Below are 19,891 nucleotides of genomic sequence, written 5' to 3' on the forward strand. Positions count from 1 at the left end.
ACAGAGGACACGGAGAAAACCCACGGGACCACGGGGAGAGGGACACGCAAACTCCAAATACACAGCAGGCGTAAGGGTCGGGATCGAACTCACAACCTCCTGTATACCAGGCGAGGTAGTTAACATCTCGCCACCTGCGGCGCCCAACATCGGCCACACGACAAGAAGAAGAAGAAGACGAAGCAGCATGGCAGTAGCCGCGTGTTAGCACATCGTCTTGCGTTCCGTTTACAGGGAGGCGGCGGCTGAGCAGACCTCGGAGGCCAGGAGATTCAGAGTCGGGAAGAGCGCCGGGGTGAGGTGGCGATGGCTCGGCCGCTCCTTTGTCTCGCGCTCGTCACGGCGGCCGTGCTGGGGCCGGACTTCTCCACCGGCTCCATCCTCCAGAGCCGGTGGGTGGGGTGAGGGGGGTCCATCGATGAGACAGTGAAGTCATCATCAGTATCCACGAGCTTCGTCTTAGGGCGCCACGTTTGGCTAGGAGATGTTAACCTCCTCGCCTGGTATGCAGAAGGTCGTGGGTTCGATTCCGACCCTAACGCCTGCTGTATATTTGGAGTTTGCGTGTTTCTCTCTCTTTCATCATCATTATCATCACGGTGGCTAGGAGATGTTAACTTCCTCGCCTGGTATGCAGGAGGTCGTGACTTCGATCCCGACCCTAACGCCTGCTGTATATTTGGAGTTTGCGTGTTTCTCTCTCTTTCATCATCATTATCATCACGGTGGCTAGGAGATGTTAACTTCCTCGCCTGGTATGCAGGAGGTCGTGAGTTCGATCCCAACCCTGACGTCTGCTGCTGTATATTTGGAGTTTGCGTGTTTCCCTTTCTTTCATCATCATTATCATCACGGTGGCTAGGAGATGTTAACTTCCTCGCCTGGTATGCAGGAGGTCGTGGGTTCGATCCCGACCCTGACGCCTGCTGTATATGTGCAGTTTGCGTGTCTCTCTCCCCGTGGTTGCGTGAATTTTTCTCCGGGCCCTCCGGTTTGTCCCTCCAAATTTATAATCAGCAACACGCGTCTAAGGGTATTTGGCTGCTTCTATCAATGTCCACATGATAAGCCCACTTCGTTGAGCTATCGTTTGTGGCCAGCTGGCTTTAAAAACAGAGCTGTACAGCTCAGTGGGCCTTTAACCTTGTAAAATACAAAATATATAGTTTAGTTCAGTTTACTAATACCTTACATTGATCTATATAGCGGCGCCTTATTCCAAATAAGCTTTACAACAATTATAACGATTGCAGATAAGATTATAGTGGTTGAGGTAGTAAAGAGTGGGGTTGTGAGAGGTTGTGGTGTCGTTATGGTGACAGGAGGGGTTGGGGTAGGGGTAGGGGTAGTGATGGGGTAGTGATAAGGGTAGTGATAGGGGTAGTGATAGGGGTTGGGGTAGTGACAGGGGTAGTGATAGGGGTAGTGATAGGGGTTGGGGTAGTGATAAGGGTTGGGGTAGTGATAGGGGTAGTGATAGGAGTAGTGATAGGGGTAGTGATAGCGGTAGTGATAGGGGTAGTGATAGGGGTTGGAGTAGTGATAAGGGTTGGGATAGTGATAGGGGTAGTGACAGGGGTAGTGACAGGGGTAGTGATAAGGGTTGGGGTAGTGATAGGGGTAATGATGGGGTAGTGACAGGAGTAGTGATAGTGATGAGGGTTGCGGTAGTGATAGGGGTAGTGATTGGGTAGTGACAGGAGTAGTGATAGGGATAGTGATAAGGGTTGGGGTAGTGATAGGGGTAATGATGGGGTAGTGACAGGGGTAGTGATAGGGGTAGTGATAAGGTTTGGGGTAGTGATAGGGGTAGTGATGGGGTAGTGACAGGGGTAGTGATAGTGATAAGGGTTGGGGTAGTGATAGGGGCAGTGATGGGGTAGTGACAGGAGTAGTGATAGGGGCAGTGATAGGGGTAGTGATAGGGGTAGTGATAGGGGTTGGGGTAGTGCTAAGGGTTTGGATAGTGATAGGGGTAGTGATGGGGTAGTGACAGGGGTGATAAGGATTGGGGTAGTGATAGGGGTAGTGATGGGGTAGTGACAGGGGTAGTGATAGGGGTAGTGATGGGGTAGTGACAGGGTTAGTGATAGTGATAAGGGTTGGGGTAGTGATAGGGGCAGTGATGGGGGTAGTGACAGGGGTAGTGATAGGGGCAGTGATAGGGGTAGTAATCGGGGGAGTGATGGGGGTAGTGATGTATGTGCACTGTGTGTGCGCTGTGTATATGTGTGTGCACTATGTGTGAGCTGTGTATGTGCACTGTGTGTGTGCGCTGTGTGTGTGCACTGTGTGTGTGCGCTGTGTGTGTGCACTGTGTGTGTGCATTGTGTGTGTGTTCAGCTGTCTTGTGGGGAGCGGTGGTGTACGTGGTGTTGCGGCGTCAGCGCTACGAACCCGGCGGCTCGAGTTCGATTCACGGCCAATAACGCCGGTGACGATTATCCGAACCGGTCCTGGGGCCTCCCCCAGGTTCGACTCAGCCTCAAATGTGTACCCGGTGCGGTTTTGTAAACATCGCCACTGGGGAGACAAAGGCGGCCGGGCGTGGTGTTGGCCACCCACCCCCTCGTGTGTTGTGTCGGCCTTCATAGGTGCTGCCGCTAACAGCACTTGCCCCTACAGTCTGTTACTGGCTATACGGGGGATCTCTGTTTTGTCTTTGTCAGCTGTCTTGCTAAACACAAAACAAAGATCCCCCGTATAGCCTTAACAGACTGTCGGGGCAAGTGCTATGAAGGCCAACACGGCACACGAGGGGGTGGGTGGCCAGCACCACGCCTGGCCGCCTTTGTCTCCCCACTGTCGCTGTTCACACACCGCACCAGGTACTCATTTGTGGCTGAGTCGACCTAGGGTAGGCCCCGGGACCGGTTCAGCCAAACGTCACTGGTGTTGGCCGTGAGCGGGATTCGAACTCGGCTAGCCGGGTTCGGAGCGCGGCGCGCTAACCGCTACACTACCGCTCCCCACGCACAAACACACTGACACAACACACACTGACACAACACACACTGACACAGCACACACACACTGACACAACACACACACTGACACAACACACACACACTGACACAACACACACACACACTGACACAACACACACACACTGACACAACACACACACACTGACACAACACACACACACTGACACAACACACACACTGACACAACACACACTGACACAACACACACACACACACTGACACAACAAACACACTGACACAACACAACACACACTGACACAACACACACTGACACAACACACACTGACACAACACACACACACTGACACAACACACACACACAACACACACACACTGACACAACACACACTGACACAACACACACTGACACAACACACACTGACACAGCACACACACACTGACACAACACACACACACTGACACAACACACACACACACTGACACAACACACTGACACAACACACACACACACTGACACAACACACACACACTGACACAACACACACACACACTGACACAACAAACACTGACACAACACACACTGACACAACACACACACACACTCATGCGCCAGTAGCGAGCGACAACTAGACCAGTCCAGTCCCCGGGTCCCACTCCCCGAGGTCAACTCAGCAATGGGGAGACAAAGGTGGCCGGGTGTGGTCCTGGCCACACCACAAACACGTGTCCCAACAGTCAGTTCAAGGCTTGCTACACCATGGGGGGGTGAGAGGGGGTGGGAAAGATCTCCGTCTTTGTCTCTGCACCGTGCCCCCGTTTTCCTTCAGCTCGCTCGTGGACGGCCACTGCCAGGGCAACCACCGCTTGACCCCCAGGAGCCGCTCGGACTTTGAACTCGCCGTGAACATGCCCGACGTTCGCCCTCGCCAGGTGAGCACTGATCACCCCCCCCCACCAACGCCCTCGCCAGGTGAGCACTGCTCACCCCCCCCCCCCCCCACTAACGCCCTCGCCAGGTGAACAGTGCTCACCCTCCCCCCCCCACTAACGCCCTTGCCAGGTGAACACTGATCACCCTCCCCACCCACCCACCAACGCCCTCGCCAGGTGAACACTGATCACCCTCCCCACCCACCCACCAACGCCCTCGCCAGGTGAACAGTGATCACCCTCCCCACCCACCCACCAACGCCCTCGCCAGGTGAACACTGATCACCCTCCCCACCCACCCACTAACGCCCTCGCCAGGTGAGCACTGATCACCCCCCCCCCCCCACCAACGCCCTCGCCAGGTGAGCACTGATCACCCCCCCCCCACTAACGCCCTCGCCAGGTGAGCACTGCTCACCCCCCCCCCCCCCCCCCACTAACGCCCTCGCCAGGTGAGCACTGCTCACCACCCCCACCCACCAACGCCCTCGCCAGGTGCGTCAATGGTGCAGGGTAGAACTCGTCTTAAGGGCCACCCCTGTTAACGACTAATCGATATGCATTGGGCTCTATGGTACAGAGTCTTGATGAGATAATTATTCTGTGATGGATGGTGGTGGGAATCCGGTACAAGACTCTGTACCATAGAGCCCAATGCATATCCGACCAGGAACACATAGGCAGTGAACTCAAGCACGTACACCAAGCTCTTAAGGCTAATGGTTACTCCGACTATACAATCCGCAAAGCTATCACTCAAACCATGAAGAAGGACCCTCTTGAGGAGCCTTTCAAAACCATCACTTTACCCTACATTGCGGGGATCACAAAAAAGATCTCCAAAATCTTGAATAAACACAAGATCCAGGTCCGTTTCAACACATTACATAAAATCCGTGATCTGGTTCCGTCTGTAAAAGATGTGATTCCGGACATACAGTACCCTGGTGTCTACAAACTAAGTTGCCTCTGTGGTAGTAGTTACATTGGAGAAACCAAACGACATGTCTCGGACCGCATTCGTGAACACAAAGCAGACCTTAAACACGGTAGGACCAACACCTCGGCCGTGGCAGATCATTGTTATAATTCAGTAGGCTCACATGACATTGACTTCTCCAAGACAGAGGTTCTTTGTAAGCCATCTGGCTACCATGAGAGATTCGTTCATGAGGCTATCCACATATACAAGCACAGAGACAATTTAAACCGGGAAGATGGATTCTGGCTTAGCAATCATTGGAAGGATTTGATAAACCATTTCAGGTCTTAATTGATTGTTCACGCTTACGGTGGCTTTCAGACAGCATACATTAATTTTTCGTCTCCCCCTCCTCTTTTCAGAACATAGATGGACTCGTCCTTCTAAACAAACTGCCAAATCGCTGTCCGTGGTGCTAACGTTTTTAAATTAAAATAAATAAATAAATACGAACACCGTTCAAAAAATAAATAAATGCGAACCGCCACTTCTTTCAAATGTTTCTTGCCGTTGGTTTTCACACCTGATGATGACCGTTTGTGTTATGGTCGAAACGTCGTGAGAATTTTTATTGTTTTATATATTTTATTATTTTATTGTTTCCCTTCAACGTGACTTTACCGAAAGAGCTAAGAATATGAATTACTGCAGTCACGAAAGCTTTAAATCAAAATTTAACCAGAGAGTACTATCAATGCCGCATAATGAGTGGTGGCCAATGAGGAATGGAATTGCTGAGCAGTTGCCAGAACATGCTCCCTGGGACAAAAGCTCCCAAATTCACTCCGCTCTCCGGATATGTAACCGCCTCCCTGATGAACACATTGTCGGCGAGATCACCGATTCTGGTCTTCAGGCCCTCAAATGCCGAGCACACACGCGCACACACGGGACATCTTCCAACTTCCCTGCACGCGCCTTGTGGGGGCGACTGAGAGTCTGTGAGCTGCAGCGAACCAATGATGTACGGCTGTTGTTCACAATGGCACCCAATAAAAAAAAACACAAAAAAGCATCGGTGACTCGGAGCTTGATGTTCTGTATTATTCACCGAGTTTTCTCTCTCCCGCTCTCGCAGGCCGACACATATCTCTGCACAGCCGTCCCCATGCCGGCCAAGCAGCTGTCCTACATCGGTACACGCTCGCGCACAGACACGCGCGCGCACGGACACACGCACGCACGCACTGCGGAATCTAAGGGCGCACGCCCGGCATGCGTGGGGAAATATACGTTGATCAATGCGAGATTTGTAACGAGCGCCATCGTCGGCAAACAAAAATATTTACTGAATAGAAAATAGAATAAATGCTTTCATCGGATCTTAAAAGCACGCATTGTCACGGCCGAGCGGACTTCAGTTGGCGGAGACTGCTCCAGATCACCAGGGCTGCAGATGAAAAGCTGTGTTCTGCTGTTCTCGGCCTAGTTGATTTCACACTGAGCAGTAGCAGGTCCACAGCAGATGAGTGTAGGTATCGTGATAGTACCTATGGGTGGATGCCATCACCCAGGTAGGTTGGTTGACCGTCTGTACCGGATGAGTGTAGCAGGGACATGTGGTCAGGGGAGGCAGGGGAGGCAGAGCCTCACCTGTCATAATCCAATGAAAATAGCTGTTACGAAAAGTAAAAAAAGAATAAGAATGAAATAAAATAAATATTAAGATTTTTCCACTGATCTGTGTTATAAATGTCATTTCTATACAATTCCAATCATTTTTATCGTCAAAATCGCCAAATTTGCGGAGCTCCGCTGCAAATACAGGAAGAGACGAGAGGTGAGGCAGCGACGAGCTCAGCCTCCCCTCTGATTGCGCAACCCCTCAGTAACTGGATGGAGCGCGGGCAATAAGCGCGTGCCTGTTACTATCTCAGTATGTCACCAATGTCATGTTTGTAGACCCCTTCATTTCATGTCCTCGCCTTCCATACTCCAGGTAACTTATTTCACGTATGTGTATAAGGATATTTAGGCTCGCTGGTCTCGTCATGAAACTGCAATGAAAAAGCACCAGGGGAGGCAGCTATCGCATCTGCTTCACTGAGGGGGAAGTGTCTAACACGCCCTCCTCAGTGAGGCCACGCCCCCCTCCGAGAGGCCACGCCCCCCTCAGTGTGTGAATCTGGCTCTGACACTAGCCAGTGCCTCCCCAGCCATTGACCTCACCGCACGTCACTGGAGTGTAGGTGTCGTAATGGTACATTTGGGTGGATGGCATCGCCCAGGTAGGTTGGTTGACCGGTTGGTCGTCTTTGCAATACAAGCGAGTACCTCGATTTTCACCTGGACCCTCTCGTGCACCGGTGAGCAGCCGCGGGCTCCTTCGCCAGGCGTTGAGGAGCTCGCCAGAGGCGGGGCCAGGCTCACGACTCCGGCGACGTGGCTGTGTTTTGGAGACGCTGGAAGCGTCTGCTTAGGCGATCGTTGTTGGGTCCACACAGCGGCAGCAGCAGCTGAGAGTTTGCAAGAGTCAAGGCGCTGCAGCAGGATAAAATGAATCCGCGACAGAATGAAAGATAAATGATGTGAATGTCGAAGGAAGCCAATTAGCGTCAACGGGCAGCCTAATTTGGGGCTTTCTCTGATCGACAAATCGTCTCTTTTGATCTAGAAATCACGTGGAAGGAATGATTTTCACGATTCAAACATTTGTATTCAAAATATGACAAATTGATCCATGCTTGATTCATGCTCCAACATATACACGGGTTGTATTGTAACCAAAACATCGGTTGATTCTTGTTTGATCGAGCATTGGATCATTACAAATACGTCGATTCCCGTTCCAGTATTCCTTATATGGGCAAAGCCACGCCAAATTACCCCATACAAGAGCCTAAAACATGGTCATAATTTATCATTCATTCTCTCGCGGATTCATTTGATCCTATTACAGTGCGTGGTGACTCAAGCTCATGGGGACACCCGTTGGTGTATGCTCACATGCTCACATTATCATGGTGCATGTCCTTTTCATTAGAATGTTAAAGCATGGAATTTCAAACATTGATTGAAACATCGGAACAGAATGGCTGTGTATTAGTGGACCTAACAAGATTTCAACGAATAATGGACCCGGGGACGGCGTTTAAACTGTGTCTGTGTTAAAATCAGATTTAAATTTTGGTTAACAAAACATTGTTGAATGATAATATGATTCACAATCGAAATGTTCCTGCCTGTGATGACCTTCCCCTATCCCGTTCCTGTCCTCCACATCCCACAGTCGACTTTGAACCTCGGGCCGTGCCAGGCGTGACACACCACATGCTTCTGTTCGGCTGTGAGCTACCGGCATCTTCAAAGCCATACTGGTATCTACCTTGCTCTGTTATTGTCTAGAGACCCAATCAGAGACCAGTCTGTCAGTCTATTGTCTAGAGACCCCATCAGAGACCGGTCTGTCAGTCTCTTGTCTAGAGACCCAATCAGAGACCGGTCTGTCAGTCTATTGTCTAGAGACCCAATCAGAGACCGGTCTGTCAGTCTATTGTCTAGAGACCCAATCAGAGACCGGTCTGTCAGTCTATTGTCTAGAGACACAATCAGAGACTGGTCTGTCAGTCTATTGTCACGAGACCCAATCAGAGACCGGTCTATCAGTCTATTGTCTAGAGACCCCATCTGAGACCGGTCTGTCAGTCTATTGTCTAGAGACCCCATCAGAGACCAGTCTGTCAGTCTATTGTGTAGAGACCCCATCAGAGACCAGTATGGCAGTCTATTGTGTAGAGACCCAATCAGAGACCGGTCTATCAGTCTATTGTCTAGAGACCCCATCAGAGACCGGTCTGTCAGTCTATTGTCCAGAGACCCCATCAAAGACCGGTCTGGCAGTCTATTGTCTAGAGACCCCATCAGAGACCAGTCTGTCAGTCTATTGTCTAGATACCCCATCAGAGACCGGTCTGTCAGTCTATTGTCTAGAGACCCCATCAGAGACCGGTCTGTCAGTCTATTATGTAGAGACCCAATCAGAGACCAGTCTGTCAGTCTATTGTCCAGAGACCCCATCAGAGACCGGTCTGTCAGTCTATTGTGTAGAGACCCAATCAGAGACTGGTCTGTCAGTCTATTGTCCAGAGACCCCATCAGAGACTGGTCTGCCAGTCTATTATCTGAGACCCCATCAGTCTCTAGTTCATGCCCTGTGACCCAGTAGTGGCTGGTAGCCTCATGCCCTGTGTACCGCTGACCCCGCCACCCTGCTCCACCCGCCCCCAGGAACTGTGGCTCCCGCACAGGTCCCTGTGCTGACGAAGCGAAGATCGTTTACTCGTGGGCGCACGACGCCCCGGCCACTCGCCTGCCGCCTGGTACAACAACAACAACCGCCATTCATCACTAAGTGGCGGTGATGTCACCACAGCGCTTTTACTAGGCTATGTGCATGTTAAGGCCGCTTGAAGTGTCGAATGCCCGCTGACAGGAGGTCAGGGCACAGACCCAGTAGGTGCCATGGGTCGACTACTGTGCCACCTAGTACACCCACCATGCCATGCACACACAGAGAAAAAACAACAACGCCACGCTGAGTCTCAAAAATAATTTTCGGTCCGGCGCTGCATTTGGATGTTTTACCTGTTCCTTTGAAATCAGTGTGTTTTGCTGTATGCGGGAAACAGCTGCATACAAACCCCACGCATTCGAGGGGGTGACACCGAGATGTGGGTCAGAACATGCTGTGTGTGAGACGGTGTTAACTCTTACACGACCGCCGGTCGCTTCGGTAGATATCGCTTCGTAAGTCTGTGAACGAGACCACCATTGGTTTTCCCAGATATTTAAGCGGCTCGAGGGTACTGAGTGTGTGTCTGTGGGGAGCGGTGGTGTAGCGGTTAGCGCGCTGCGCTACGAATCTGGCGACCCGGGTTCGATTCCCGCTCATGGCCACCAACACTGTTGATGATTATCTGAATCAGTCCTGGTCCTCTCCTAGGTCGACTCAGCCTCAAAGGAGTACCTGGTTTGGTGCGGAGTAAACATCGCCACTCGAGAGACAAAGGCGGCCGGCCGTGGTTCACACCAACCCCTCGTGCGCCGTGCCGGCCTTCTTCCGTAGGTGCTCGCTAACGGCACTTACCCCTTACAGTCTGTAAAGGCTACATTTGTCTTTGTGCTGCAGGCGTGGGCTACATGGTGGGCGGACACAGTCAGATCGGGTACCTGGTGCTGCAAGTTCACTACGGCTCCATCTCCGCGTTCACGCGAGGTGAGCTCCGGCTTCAGACTTCGCAGCAGTGGATAGGGAATGGTGGTAGCGAGGTTATTGGTGACGGGCGCGTTGTGTGTGCGTGTGTGTGTGTGACGATTATCTGAGCCGATCTTCGGCCTCCCCTAGGTCGACTCAGCTTCAAATGAGTACCCGGTGCGGGAGACAAAGGCGGTCTGGCGTGGTGGTGGCCACCTTACCCCCTCGTGTACCGCCCGGGCCTTCATAGGGGCTTCTCGCTAACAGCACTTGCCCCAACAGTCTGTTAAGGCTATACGGGAGATCTTTGTCTTTGTTTGTGTGCGGACAGGTGGGCGCACGGGGGACTGCTCTGGAGTGAATCTTCACATGACGATGGACAGGTGAGTCCAGGGAATCGTTCATCCAGCCCACCACATGAAGTACTGTGCACCTCTCGATATGGATGGATGTTGAACTTCTTTCAATGTGGCTATTGTTTACACAAACCTGTCAACCCCTTGTCAGTTCTCTACATTATTATAGACCAATTCAGACCTTATTGGTCACCCCGTGCCCCTTATAAATCTCAAAGTTCATCCTACACAAAGTCTCACCACAAGGGAGAAAACACTGCAGCAGGTACTCATTTGAGGCTGAGTCGACCTAGAGGAGGCTCAGGACCGGTGCAGACAACCGTCACTGGTCATGGTCATGAGCGGGAATCGAATTTGGGTTGTTGGGTTCATAGCGCAGCGCGCTAACCGCTACACTACCGCTGCCTGTATATATACAGGGCAAAATGTTAACTACCTCGTCCGGTATACAGGAGGTCGTGGGTTCGATTCCGACCCTGACGCCTGCTGCTGTATATTTAGAGTTTGCGGTGTCTCTCTCGCCGTGGTCGCGTGGATTTTTCTCCGGGTCCTCCGGTTTTTCCCTCCACGTTTAGAATATCGACATCGTCACGCGTATAGAGTAATTTGGCTGCTATACATTTTCCACGTGATGATGACGACGACGATAAGCCACTTCGTTGAGCTATCACTTGTGGCCAGGTCGCTTCTAAAAAAAAAGCTGCGTAGCTCAGTGGGGCCTTCCCTTTTAAAATAAAATGTTTAATAGTGTAGTTAATTTACACATCCGTATCGCGTGGCCGCTAAGCGCAGACCTACATGAATACCACAGTGTACAAAATAGCACTACGGCGAGGTGAACATCGCCCTACTACATGGCGTTTGTCAAAGCGAGTGGCGTGTGCCCCCCCCCCCGTATGTGTCCCCTCCCCCGTGTGCCCCCCCCACCCTCTGTGTGCCCCCCCCCCTCCCCGTGTGCCCCCCCCTCCGTGTGTGTCCCCCCCACCCTCTGTGTGTCCCCCCCCACCCTCTCTGTGTCCCCCCCCACCCTCTGTGTGCCCCCCCCCACCCTCTGTGTGTCCCCCCCCACCCTCTGTGTGCCCCCCCCCCACCCTCTGTGTGTCCCCCCCCACCCTCTGTGTGTCCCCCCCCCACCCTCTGTGTGTCCCCCACCCTCTGTGTCCCCCACCCCTCACCCTCTGTGTGCCCCCCCCACCCTCTGTGTGTCCCCCACCCTCTGTGTGTGTCCCCCCCCCCACCCTCTGTGTGCCCCCCCCCACCCTCTGTGTGTGTCCCCCACCCTCTGTGTGTCCCCCACCCTCTGTGTGCCCCCCACCCCGCGTGTTTCCTCTCCCTCCGTGCATTCCCCCGCCGTGCAGGCAGCCGCTGCTGGCTGGCATGTACATGCTCATGGCTCCCAACGTGGAGATCCCGCCCGGAGTGGATGGTGAGTGCTCGCACTGAGAGCGCTCCCGCCGTGAGGCTAGGGGGGAAACCTCCCATTAGCACGGTTGGCTACGTACGGTGCGAACGATGTTCAACGGACGTGCGCATACACACGCAAGCTACCAGCAAATTGCCTTGGACTGCAGCGCCCGGTCTCGTCACGTCTACGCAAACTAAGCAGGGCTGCGTTAAACCAGAGCAGTGTTACACAACGGTGAGACAGGGCCATGAAGGAGGCTGCTGTTATCTGGTGTAGGCCAATCAGTTTCAAAGACTGTTCCATATAGTATCAGAGCATGTTTTTTTTTTCGTCCTGCATGTTCAACGCAAGTAGTGTGTGTGGTTAATGCAGTACTGTATTCCTTGCAGGCTATCTGTTTGGTAATAGGTTTTTTACCCTTTTATCTGGCACCAAAACTGACACCTTTATACAAGGCATCATGTTTGCAATAGCCACAACACAAGCAGTCAAAATGCAAACAAAAAGAGACAACTTTGATAATGATATGCACTGTCAAGGACTGTGCATATCATTTATCAGAGTTGTCTCTTTTTGTTTGCATTTTGACTGCTTGTGTTGTGGTTATTGCAAACATGATGCCTTGTATAAAGGTGTCAGTTTTGGTGGCAGATAAAAGGGTGAAAACCGATTACTATATCTTGCTACTGGCAAAGGAGGTCTCATAATATCTGTTTGGTGTTTGAACATCTAAGGGGCCGTCCATAAATGACGTCACGCGATTTTGGACGATTTTTTTACCCCCCCCCCCTCGTCACACGGCGTCACAAAAAGTCAGACCCCCCCCCCTCAAATATGACGTCACAAAGCTCTGCCCCCCTCCCCAAAAAAAATATAAACATGCTTCAAATCGCTTTAAGCTATTGTCATTGTAGTGCGTATTTAATGTGGCGCTGCACTCTGATGTTGTAGGAGAAAACATGTATTTAAAAAGTCTCTTTAATTAAGTAGAACGTGTTGTCTATATTTATTTAAAGTTGCGCATTTTGATGTGACGTCACATTTCTCAACCCCCCCTCCCCCTCGTCACACATTGTCACAAATATCTGACCACCCCCCCCACCCCCAGGTGCGTGACGGCCCCCTTAAAGGGTAAAAACCTCTTCTTATTTTCCATTGTCGCGACCCGGTCGGCTTTGTGTCGCTTTGCCCGCAGGCGTGAACGCGGACGTGGCGTGCTCCTACGGCCACAAGTACCCCATCTACCCCTTCGCCTACCGGGTGCACACCCACAGCCTCGGTGAGACTCCGGCCCACGCGCCTGATCCCTGCGCGTGTCAGTAAAGTAAACCAAGGGTTAATAATAGAGGCGGGGGGTGGGGTTTGTTGGGTTAGATCTCGTAAATATGAATGTGGTGTCGTTAAACCCGGCCACCACCACCCCGACACAGCCAATCGGTAAGGGTTGTCACGTAAGCAATGATTGCTTGTGTTGCAATCGAAACGTCGTGAGCATTTTATTGTTTAATTTTTATTATTTTCATAATAAAGGTTTTTGGGTTAGATCGCGTTATATATAAATGTGTCGTAACCCTCCAACACCCGACATGGCCAATCAGCAAAAAAAAGTGTCACGTTGACAAAAGACAAATAATTCACTACTTTAGCCCACCGGTGTGTTGAAGAGTGAATCCACAACATTTACAGTTTGAGTACGACGTTTCGCTGGTAATTACATCCAGCATCATCGGGCAATTCGCCAGAATGGTAAAGCCCTCACTTGCTCCCGGTTTTATATAGAGCAGCAGGGTGACGTCATCATTTAACTCATATCAGGTGCAGTGATTAAAGGCGGAGGGGGGGGGGGGTATTGTAATTATATAATCGATTAGTAATGAGTCAATGGTTATGATTAGTAATGAGTTGTAGATTAGTAATTAGTTGTAATGTGTGTTAGTGATTATATGCTATGTTAGTAATCCGTTAATTAGTATGTGTTTCCCCTATAAGGAATTGTAATGTGCATTCATATTCTTAGCTCCCTCGGCAAAGCCACACCGAAGGGAAACAACAAAACAACAAACATATATGTTCTATTATTCTATTGCTTCCCCCCAACGCGACTCCACCGAAAGAGCCAAGAACATGAATCACTGCAGTCACGAAAGCTTTAAATCAAAATGTAATGTGTATTATTTAATAATACTCTTCCAGGCCGCACTAAGCCTGTAGCTGTCAGAGCGATTAAAGTTATTCTTATTCCTCTCAATTTCAATGGATTCTCTAATTAGTCTTTGCCAGTAATAATTAGTTTTACACAACACTGCAACATTGTCAAAATCAATTGAGTGTCCTTGTTGACAAGCATGTTCTGCCACTGCCGACAGTTGTGTTTGAGATAATTTAATATTTCTCTGATGTTCTTTTCGTCTTACGCTGATGTTACGTCATGTCTGTCCAATATAGCATCTGCCACATAAACAATTAATCCGATATACACCTTCTGTTGATAATTTAGGTAATGCGTCTTTAGTGCAAGATACTAGTTTTTGAATTTTGTGTACTGTACCAAATCTTACTGTAATGTTTTGCTTTTGCAAAACACGGGCTAATTTGTCAGGTTCTCCCGAGATATATGGAATTTTTATTGTTTTAACAATCTGATCGCTTTCAGCAGTATTGCTTTGCGATCGTGATTTTGCATTCAGTGCTCTGTTAATTTGAGCATTATTGTAGCCATTCTGTCGTAGTGCGTCTTTAACGTGTTTAATCTCTCTCACTAGACTCTCACCATCTGACACTGTTTTAGCCCGATGTATGAGCGTCTTGATAAGAGAGGATTTCTGAGCTGGATGATGATGTGATTCTGCATTCAGATAGGCATCAGTGTGCATTTGCTTTCTGTAAACGCTGTGTGTTATTTTACCGTTTAGGCCATGTCCAAGCAAAATATCTAGGAATGGGAGTGTGTTATTCACCTCCATTTCCATGGTGAACTGGATGGCCAGGTTTTGTGCATTGAGATGATTTCGAAAATCATTAAGTGTATTTTTACCATGTGGCCAGACAACCAAAGTGTCATCCACATATCTAAACCAAAAGGATGGTTTTAATGTGCTCGAGGCAAGTGCTCTTATTTAAAAGTTTTCCACGTACAAATTTGCTATAGCAGGGGATAAAGGAGAGCCCATTGCTGCTCCTTCCTTTTGTTTAAAGAAATCCCCTCTCCATAAGAAGTAAGTATTATTTGAACAATGGCCAGCAAGTTTCGGAATATATTTTGGTAAACTGGTATTCTTTAATAGTGTATCAAGCAATTTAAGCGATTCGTTCACTGGAACCTTAGTGAATAGAGAAATCACATCAAAACTTACCAGAATATCATCAGGAGTAAGTTTAATATCTTTAATCACATTCACAAGATGTTCTGAATTTTTTATGAATGAAGATGTCCTACCGATGTAGGGCTGTATTTGTTTGGTTATATATTTTGCCAATTGATATGTGGCAGAGCCAATTGTACTGACTATGGGTCGTAATGGGATGCCGATTTTATGAATCTTTGGTAGCCCATAGAGTCTAGGTGGTTTTGAGGCTCTTGGCTTAATTTGGTATTGCTCATTTTTAGGGATTAATGAATTTGCAATTATTGCAGTGGTCTTACGTTCTAAAGTATTAGTTGGATCTTGTTTAATTTTAATGTAGGTACTTTCCTCTAGTAAATTTCTAATTTTATTATCATAATCGGCTCGTGACATCACTACAGTAGTGCGGCCTTTATCAGCTGCTAGGATTTGGATATCCTTATTTACACGCAGCTCTCTTAAGGCTTTTGCCTCGTTAGAGCTAATATTTACTTTTGGAACTTTGCTATTCTCAATTATTTTGGCAACCTCATGTCTAGTCATCTCTGCCTCATTATGTGGAAGGAGTCTAACTGCTGATTCTACCTCAGCAATTATCTCATCCACTGGAATTGTGCGTGGGGTAACGGCAAAGTTAAGGCCTTTAGAATGGACAGAGATCATGTCACCGGTTAATACAGTGTTAGTCAAGTTCAGTACGGTTTTGTTTTTAAATTTTTGGTTTTTAGTAGGGATTTGTTTATTATGTAGTCTAGAAAATGTATTAATTTGGTTAGTTTTTGTTAATTTAAACACATTATCAGCTGATTGTTGTGTTATGGTATCGATTATATTCCAATAATGCATAGATACACTATTGCTTATATCTAAGTGTAACTGCTTTAGCGATTCCGAAATGTAAGATAATTCACTCCTATTGTGGTGTATTCTCTCTATTGATAATAATTTGCTAGCTTTGTGTAGTATTTGGTTAGCTTTAGAAGACTTTATGTGATGTGTTATTTTAACTGCGTTTGGTATTACCTTTGAATCTCTGCACCTTTTGAGGAACGCCAGTGAAGATATCAATTTCATCCGCTTAATGCGGAGCTTCTCCAATTTTCTGGTTTTAAGAAAAGTATCCTCACTACGACAGAATGGCTACAATAATGCTCAAATTAACAGAGCACTGAATGCCAAATCACGATCGCAAAGCAATACTGCTGAAAGCGATCAGATTGTTAAAACAATAAAAATTTCATATATCTCAGGAGTAACTGACAAATTAGCCCGTGTTTTGCAAAAGCAAAACATTACAGTAAGATTTGGTATAGTACACAAAATTGAAAAACTAGTATCTTGCCTTAAAGACGCATTACCTAAATTATCAACAGAAGGTGTATATCGGATTAATTGTTTATGTGGCAGATGCTATATTGGACAGACATGACGTAACATCAGCGTAAGACTAAAAGAACATCAGAGAAATATTAAATTATCTCAAACACAACTGTCGGCAGTGGCAGAACATGCTTGTCAACAAGGACACTCAATTGAATTTGACAATGTTGCAGTGTTGTGTAAAACTAATTATTACTGGCAAAGACTAATTAGAGAATCCATTGAAATTGAGAGGAATAAGAATACCTTTAATCGCTCTGACAGCTACAGGCTTAGTGCGGCCTGGAAGCGTATTATTAAATAATACACATTACATTTTGATTTAAAGCTTTCGTGACTGCAGTAATTCATGTTCTTGGCTGTTTCGGTGAAGTCGCATTGGGGGGAAGCAATAGAATAATAGAATATATATGTTTGTTGTTTTGTTGTTTCCCTTCGGCGTGGCTTTGCCGAGGGAGCTAAGAATATGAATTCACATTACAATTCCTCATGGGGAAACACATACTAATTAACGGATTACTAACATAGCATATAATCACTAACACACATTACAACTAATTACTAATCTACAACTCATTACTAATCATAACCATTGACTGATTACTAATCGATTATATAATTACAATACCCCCCCCCCCTCCGCCTCTAATCACTGCACCTGATATGAGTTAAATGATGACGTCACCCTGCTGCTCTATATAAAACCGGGAGCAAGCGAGGGCTTTACCATTCTGGCGAATTGCCCGATGATGCTGGATGTATTTACCAGCGAAACGTCGTACTCAAACTGTAAATGTTGTGGATTCACTCTTCAACACACCGGTGGGCTAAAGTAGTGAATTATTTGTCTTTTGTCAACGTGACACTTTTTTGCTGATTGGCCGTCTCGGGTGGTGGAGGGTTACGACACATTTATAAATAACGCGATCTAACCCAAAAAACTTTATTATGAATAATATTGGTCGCGAAAGCCTACGTGTTAAACTTTTTTTATTTTATTACTTCCCTTCTACGTTACTTTACCGAAAGAACCAAGAATATGAATCCCTGCAGTCACGAAAGCTTTCAATCGAAATTTAGTAACGAATTGTAAATGTGTGTGTGTGTAGTGGGTTTATTCTCCAACACACAACTGGTTAGTGCTGAACTAGTAACGAATTGTAAATGTGTGTGTAGTGGGTTTACTCTCCAACACACAACCGGTTAGTGCTGAACTAGTAACGAATTGTAAATGTGTGTGAGTGGGTTTACTCTCCAACACACAACTGGTTAGTGCTGAACTAGTAATGAATTGTAATTGTGTGTGCGTGTAATGGGTTTACTCTCAAACACATAACCGGTTAGTGCTGAACTAGTAACGAATTCTTGGTTCTTTCGGTAAAGCAATGATTGCTTGTGTTGCAATCGAAACGTCGTGAGAATTGTATTGTTTTATTTTTATTATTTTATTATTTCCCTTTTACGTTACTTTACCGAAAGAACCAAGAATATGAATCCCTGCAGTCACGAAAGCTTTAAATCGGAATTTAGTAACGAATTGTAAATGTGTGTGTAGTGGGTTTACTCTCCAACACACAACCGGTTAGTGCTAAACTAGTATAATACACTGTACACTACACTATAAACTACACTATACACTACAATACTTTCCACTACACTATAATTGTAAATGTTGTAGTGGGTTTACTCTCCAACACACAACCGGTTAGTGCTGAACTAGTAAATAATTGGCCACGTTCTGTTTACGTGACAAACCCTTACTGATTGGCTGTGTCGGGTGGTGGTGCTGGCGGGTTTATCGACACCACACTTATATTTACGCGATTTAACCCGAAGAAACCCCCTCTATTATGTATGATATCGGTCGCGAAATCATACTACGTGTTAAAGCAGGTTTGAGTTTGGATGGGAGCTCACCATCCGTTACTAAACAGGCTTTATTGGCAGCTGTTGCTGCTGCTGCTGCGGGCTTGCATTCTGGGCGGCAGAAGGCAGTGGAGCAACGTGCGCTATTGTGCTGTACCCTCTATGTTCCCACATTCTGTGCTCCCCCACCTTCACCGATCTGCACCGGCCAGACCCGGTCAAGTACGGCAAGGCGTGGGGAGATCCTCATCCAGCATTGGACCGATGAAGGGCTGCACTTGTACCCGAGCCAGTCTAACGTGTGCACTGCGAGTGACGATCTTGCGCTTTCTTGTTTTAGGACATTCGTTTTCTAAAAAAAAGCACTATTTAATTTATTCATAACTGTTTCATTCGTTCAAAATCATTATCTCAGCTACCCGCAAAGAATCATTTCATCCACCTGCTTATGCCTGACCCTAACGTGAAGCGCTATCCCTTGCTGGAGTGTGCTGGAGTGTGAATCCCATAGTGGGAGCGTTATTATTGCTATGTTTGTGTTCGTGACGGTGACGTCCACTGCAAGCATTGCCCCTGTGTCATCACCTCTATCACCTCTCTGTGCCTCCATCCGTCCGTCCGTTCGTCTGTCTGTGCGTCTCTGATGGGGAGTCTGATGGTGTCGTGGGTTAGCGTGCCACACTGCGAACCCCGCTGTGACCCGAATTCGATTCCCGCTCACGGCCACCAACACCAGTGACGATTATCTGAATCGGACCTGGGCCTCCCCGAGGTAGATTCAGCCTCAAATGAGTACCTCGTGGGGGTGTGTAAACATCGCCACTGAGGAGACAAAGGCGGCCAGGCGGGCGTGGTGCTGGCCACCCACTCCCTCGGGTGCCGCGCCGACCTTCATAAAGTGCTCGCTAACGGCACTTGCCCCAAAAGTGTGTTACACGGGAGGACCCTTTGTCTTTGTGTGTCTGCCTCCACGTCGGACAGGGCGGATGGTGAGCGGCTATATCATCCGCAAAGGGAAGTGGATCCCCCTGGGAGAGAAAGACCCGCAGAAACCTCAGGTCAGCGCCACCACGGCCGGATCGTTCGTCTCGAGCTAATTCATGATCGTTGTCGGCCGCGGTCTATCCACTGCTGGACAAAGGCCTCCCTGTGGTGCTGCGCCAGCGCTCGCGAGAGAGCGCGAGGCCGCAGTCCGTGTCGCTCCTGTGCACGAGCGGATTTCGCCATCCGCTCGGGCGCGTTCCTTCCTTTGGCCGCCAGTTCTGTTCCCGGACTCACCCCGTCTTGCCACGGCGTCTCCTCTCCAAGTCAGTCCGATGAGCATCGGCAAAACTATTACAAACTACAAAACGAAAAATGTTTTTTTTTTTCACCAGGTTAAGGCCCACTGAGCAATGTAGCTCTTTGTCAGAAGCCGACTTGCCACATTTGCTAGCTCAACGAAAGTGGCTTAGCACGTGCATATATCTAGCAGCCAAATACTCTA

The 19,891-nt window shown here is 48.3% G+C and overlaps 1 protein-coding gene across 2 annotated transcripts in view; it reads left to right on the top strand.

Annotated features, from left to right (window-relative positions):
- LOC116954932 (peptidyl-glycine alpha-amidating monooxygenase B-like) overlaps positions 1-19,891 on the top strand; it is a 53,531-nt gene that overhangs the window by 12,255 nt on the left and 21,385 nt on the right. For both annotated transcript variants that reach the window (XM_032975764.2, XM_032975765.2), the window contains exons 2-11: positions 235-392; positions 3,776-3,878; positions 5,939-5,996; positions 8,090-8,177; positions 9,088-9,179; positions 9,989-10,075; positions 10,386-10,437; positions 11,769-11,836; positions 13,011-13,094; positions 19,387-19,463. In XM_032975764.2, coding sequence (XP_032831655.2) covers positions 307-392; positions 3,776-3,878; positions 5,939-5,996; positions 8,090-8,177; positions 9,088-9,179; positions 9,989-10,075; positions 10,386-10,437; positions 11,769-11,836; positions 13,011-13,094; positions 19,387-19,463 — 795 coding nt within the window. In that variant the 5' untranslated portion in view covers positions 235-306. The remainder of the gene's footprint in view (positions 1-234; positions 393-3,775; positions 3,879-5,938; positions 5,997-8,089; positions 8,178-9,087; positions 9,180-9,988; positions 10,076-10,385; positions 10,438-11,768; positions 11,837-13,010; positions 13,095-19,386; positions 19,464-19,891) is intronic.

Source organism: Petromyzon marinus, chromosome 57, assembly GCF_048934315.1.
Source record: "Petromyzon marinus isolate PM22_M1 ecotype Great Lakes invasive population chromosome 57, UKy_Petmar_22M1.pri1.0, whole genome shotgun sequence".
In the NCBI taxonomy this organism is placed as follows: domain Eukaryota; kingdom Metazoa; phylum Chordata; class Hyperoartia; order Petromyzontiformes; family Petromyzontidae; genus Petromyzon; species Petromyzon marinus.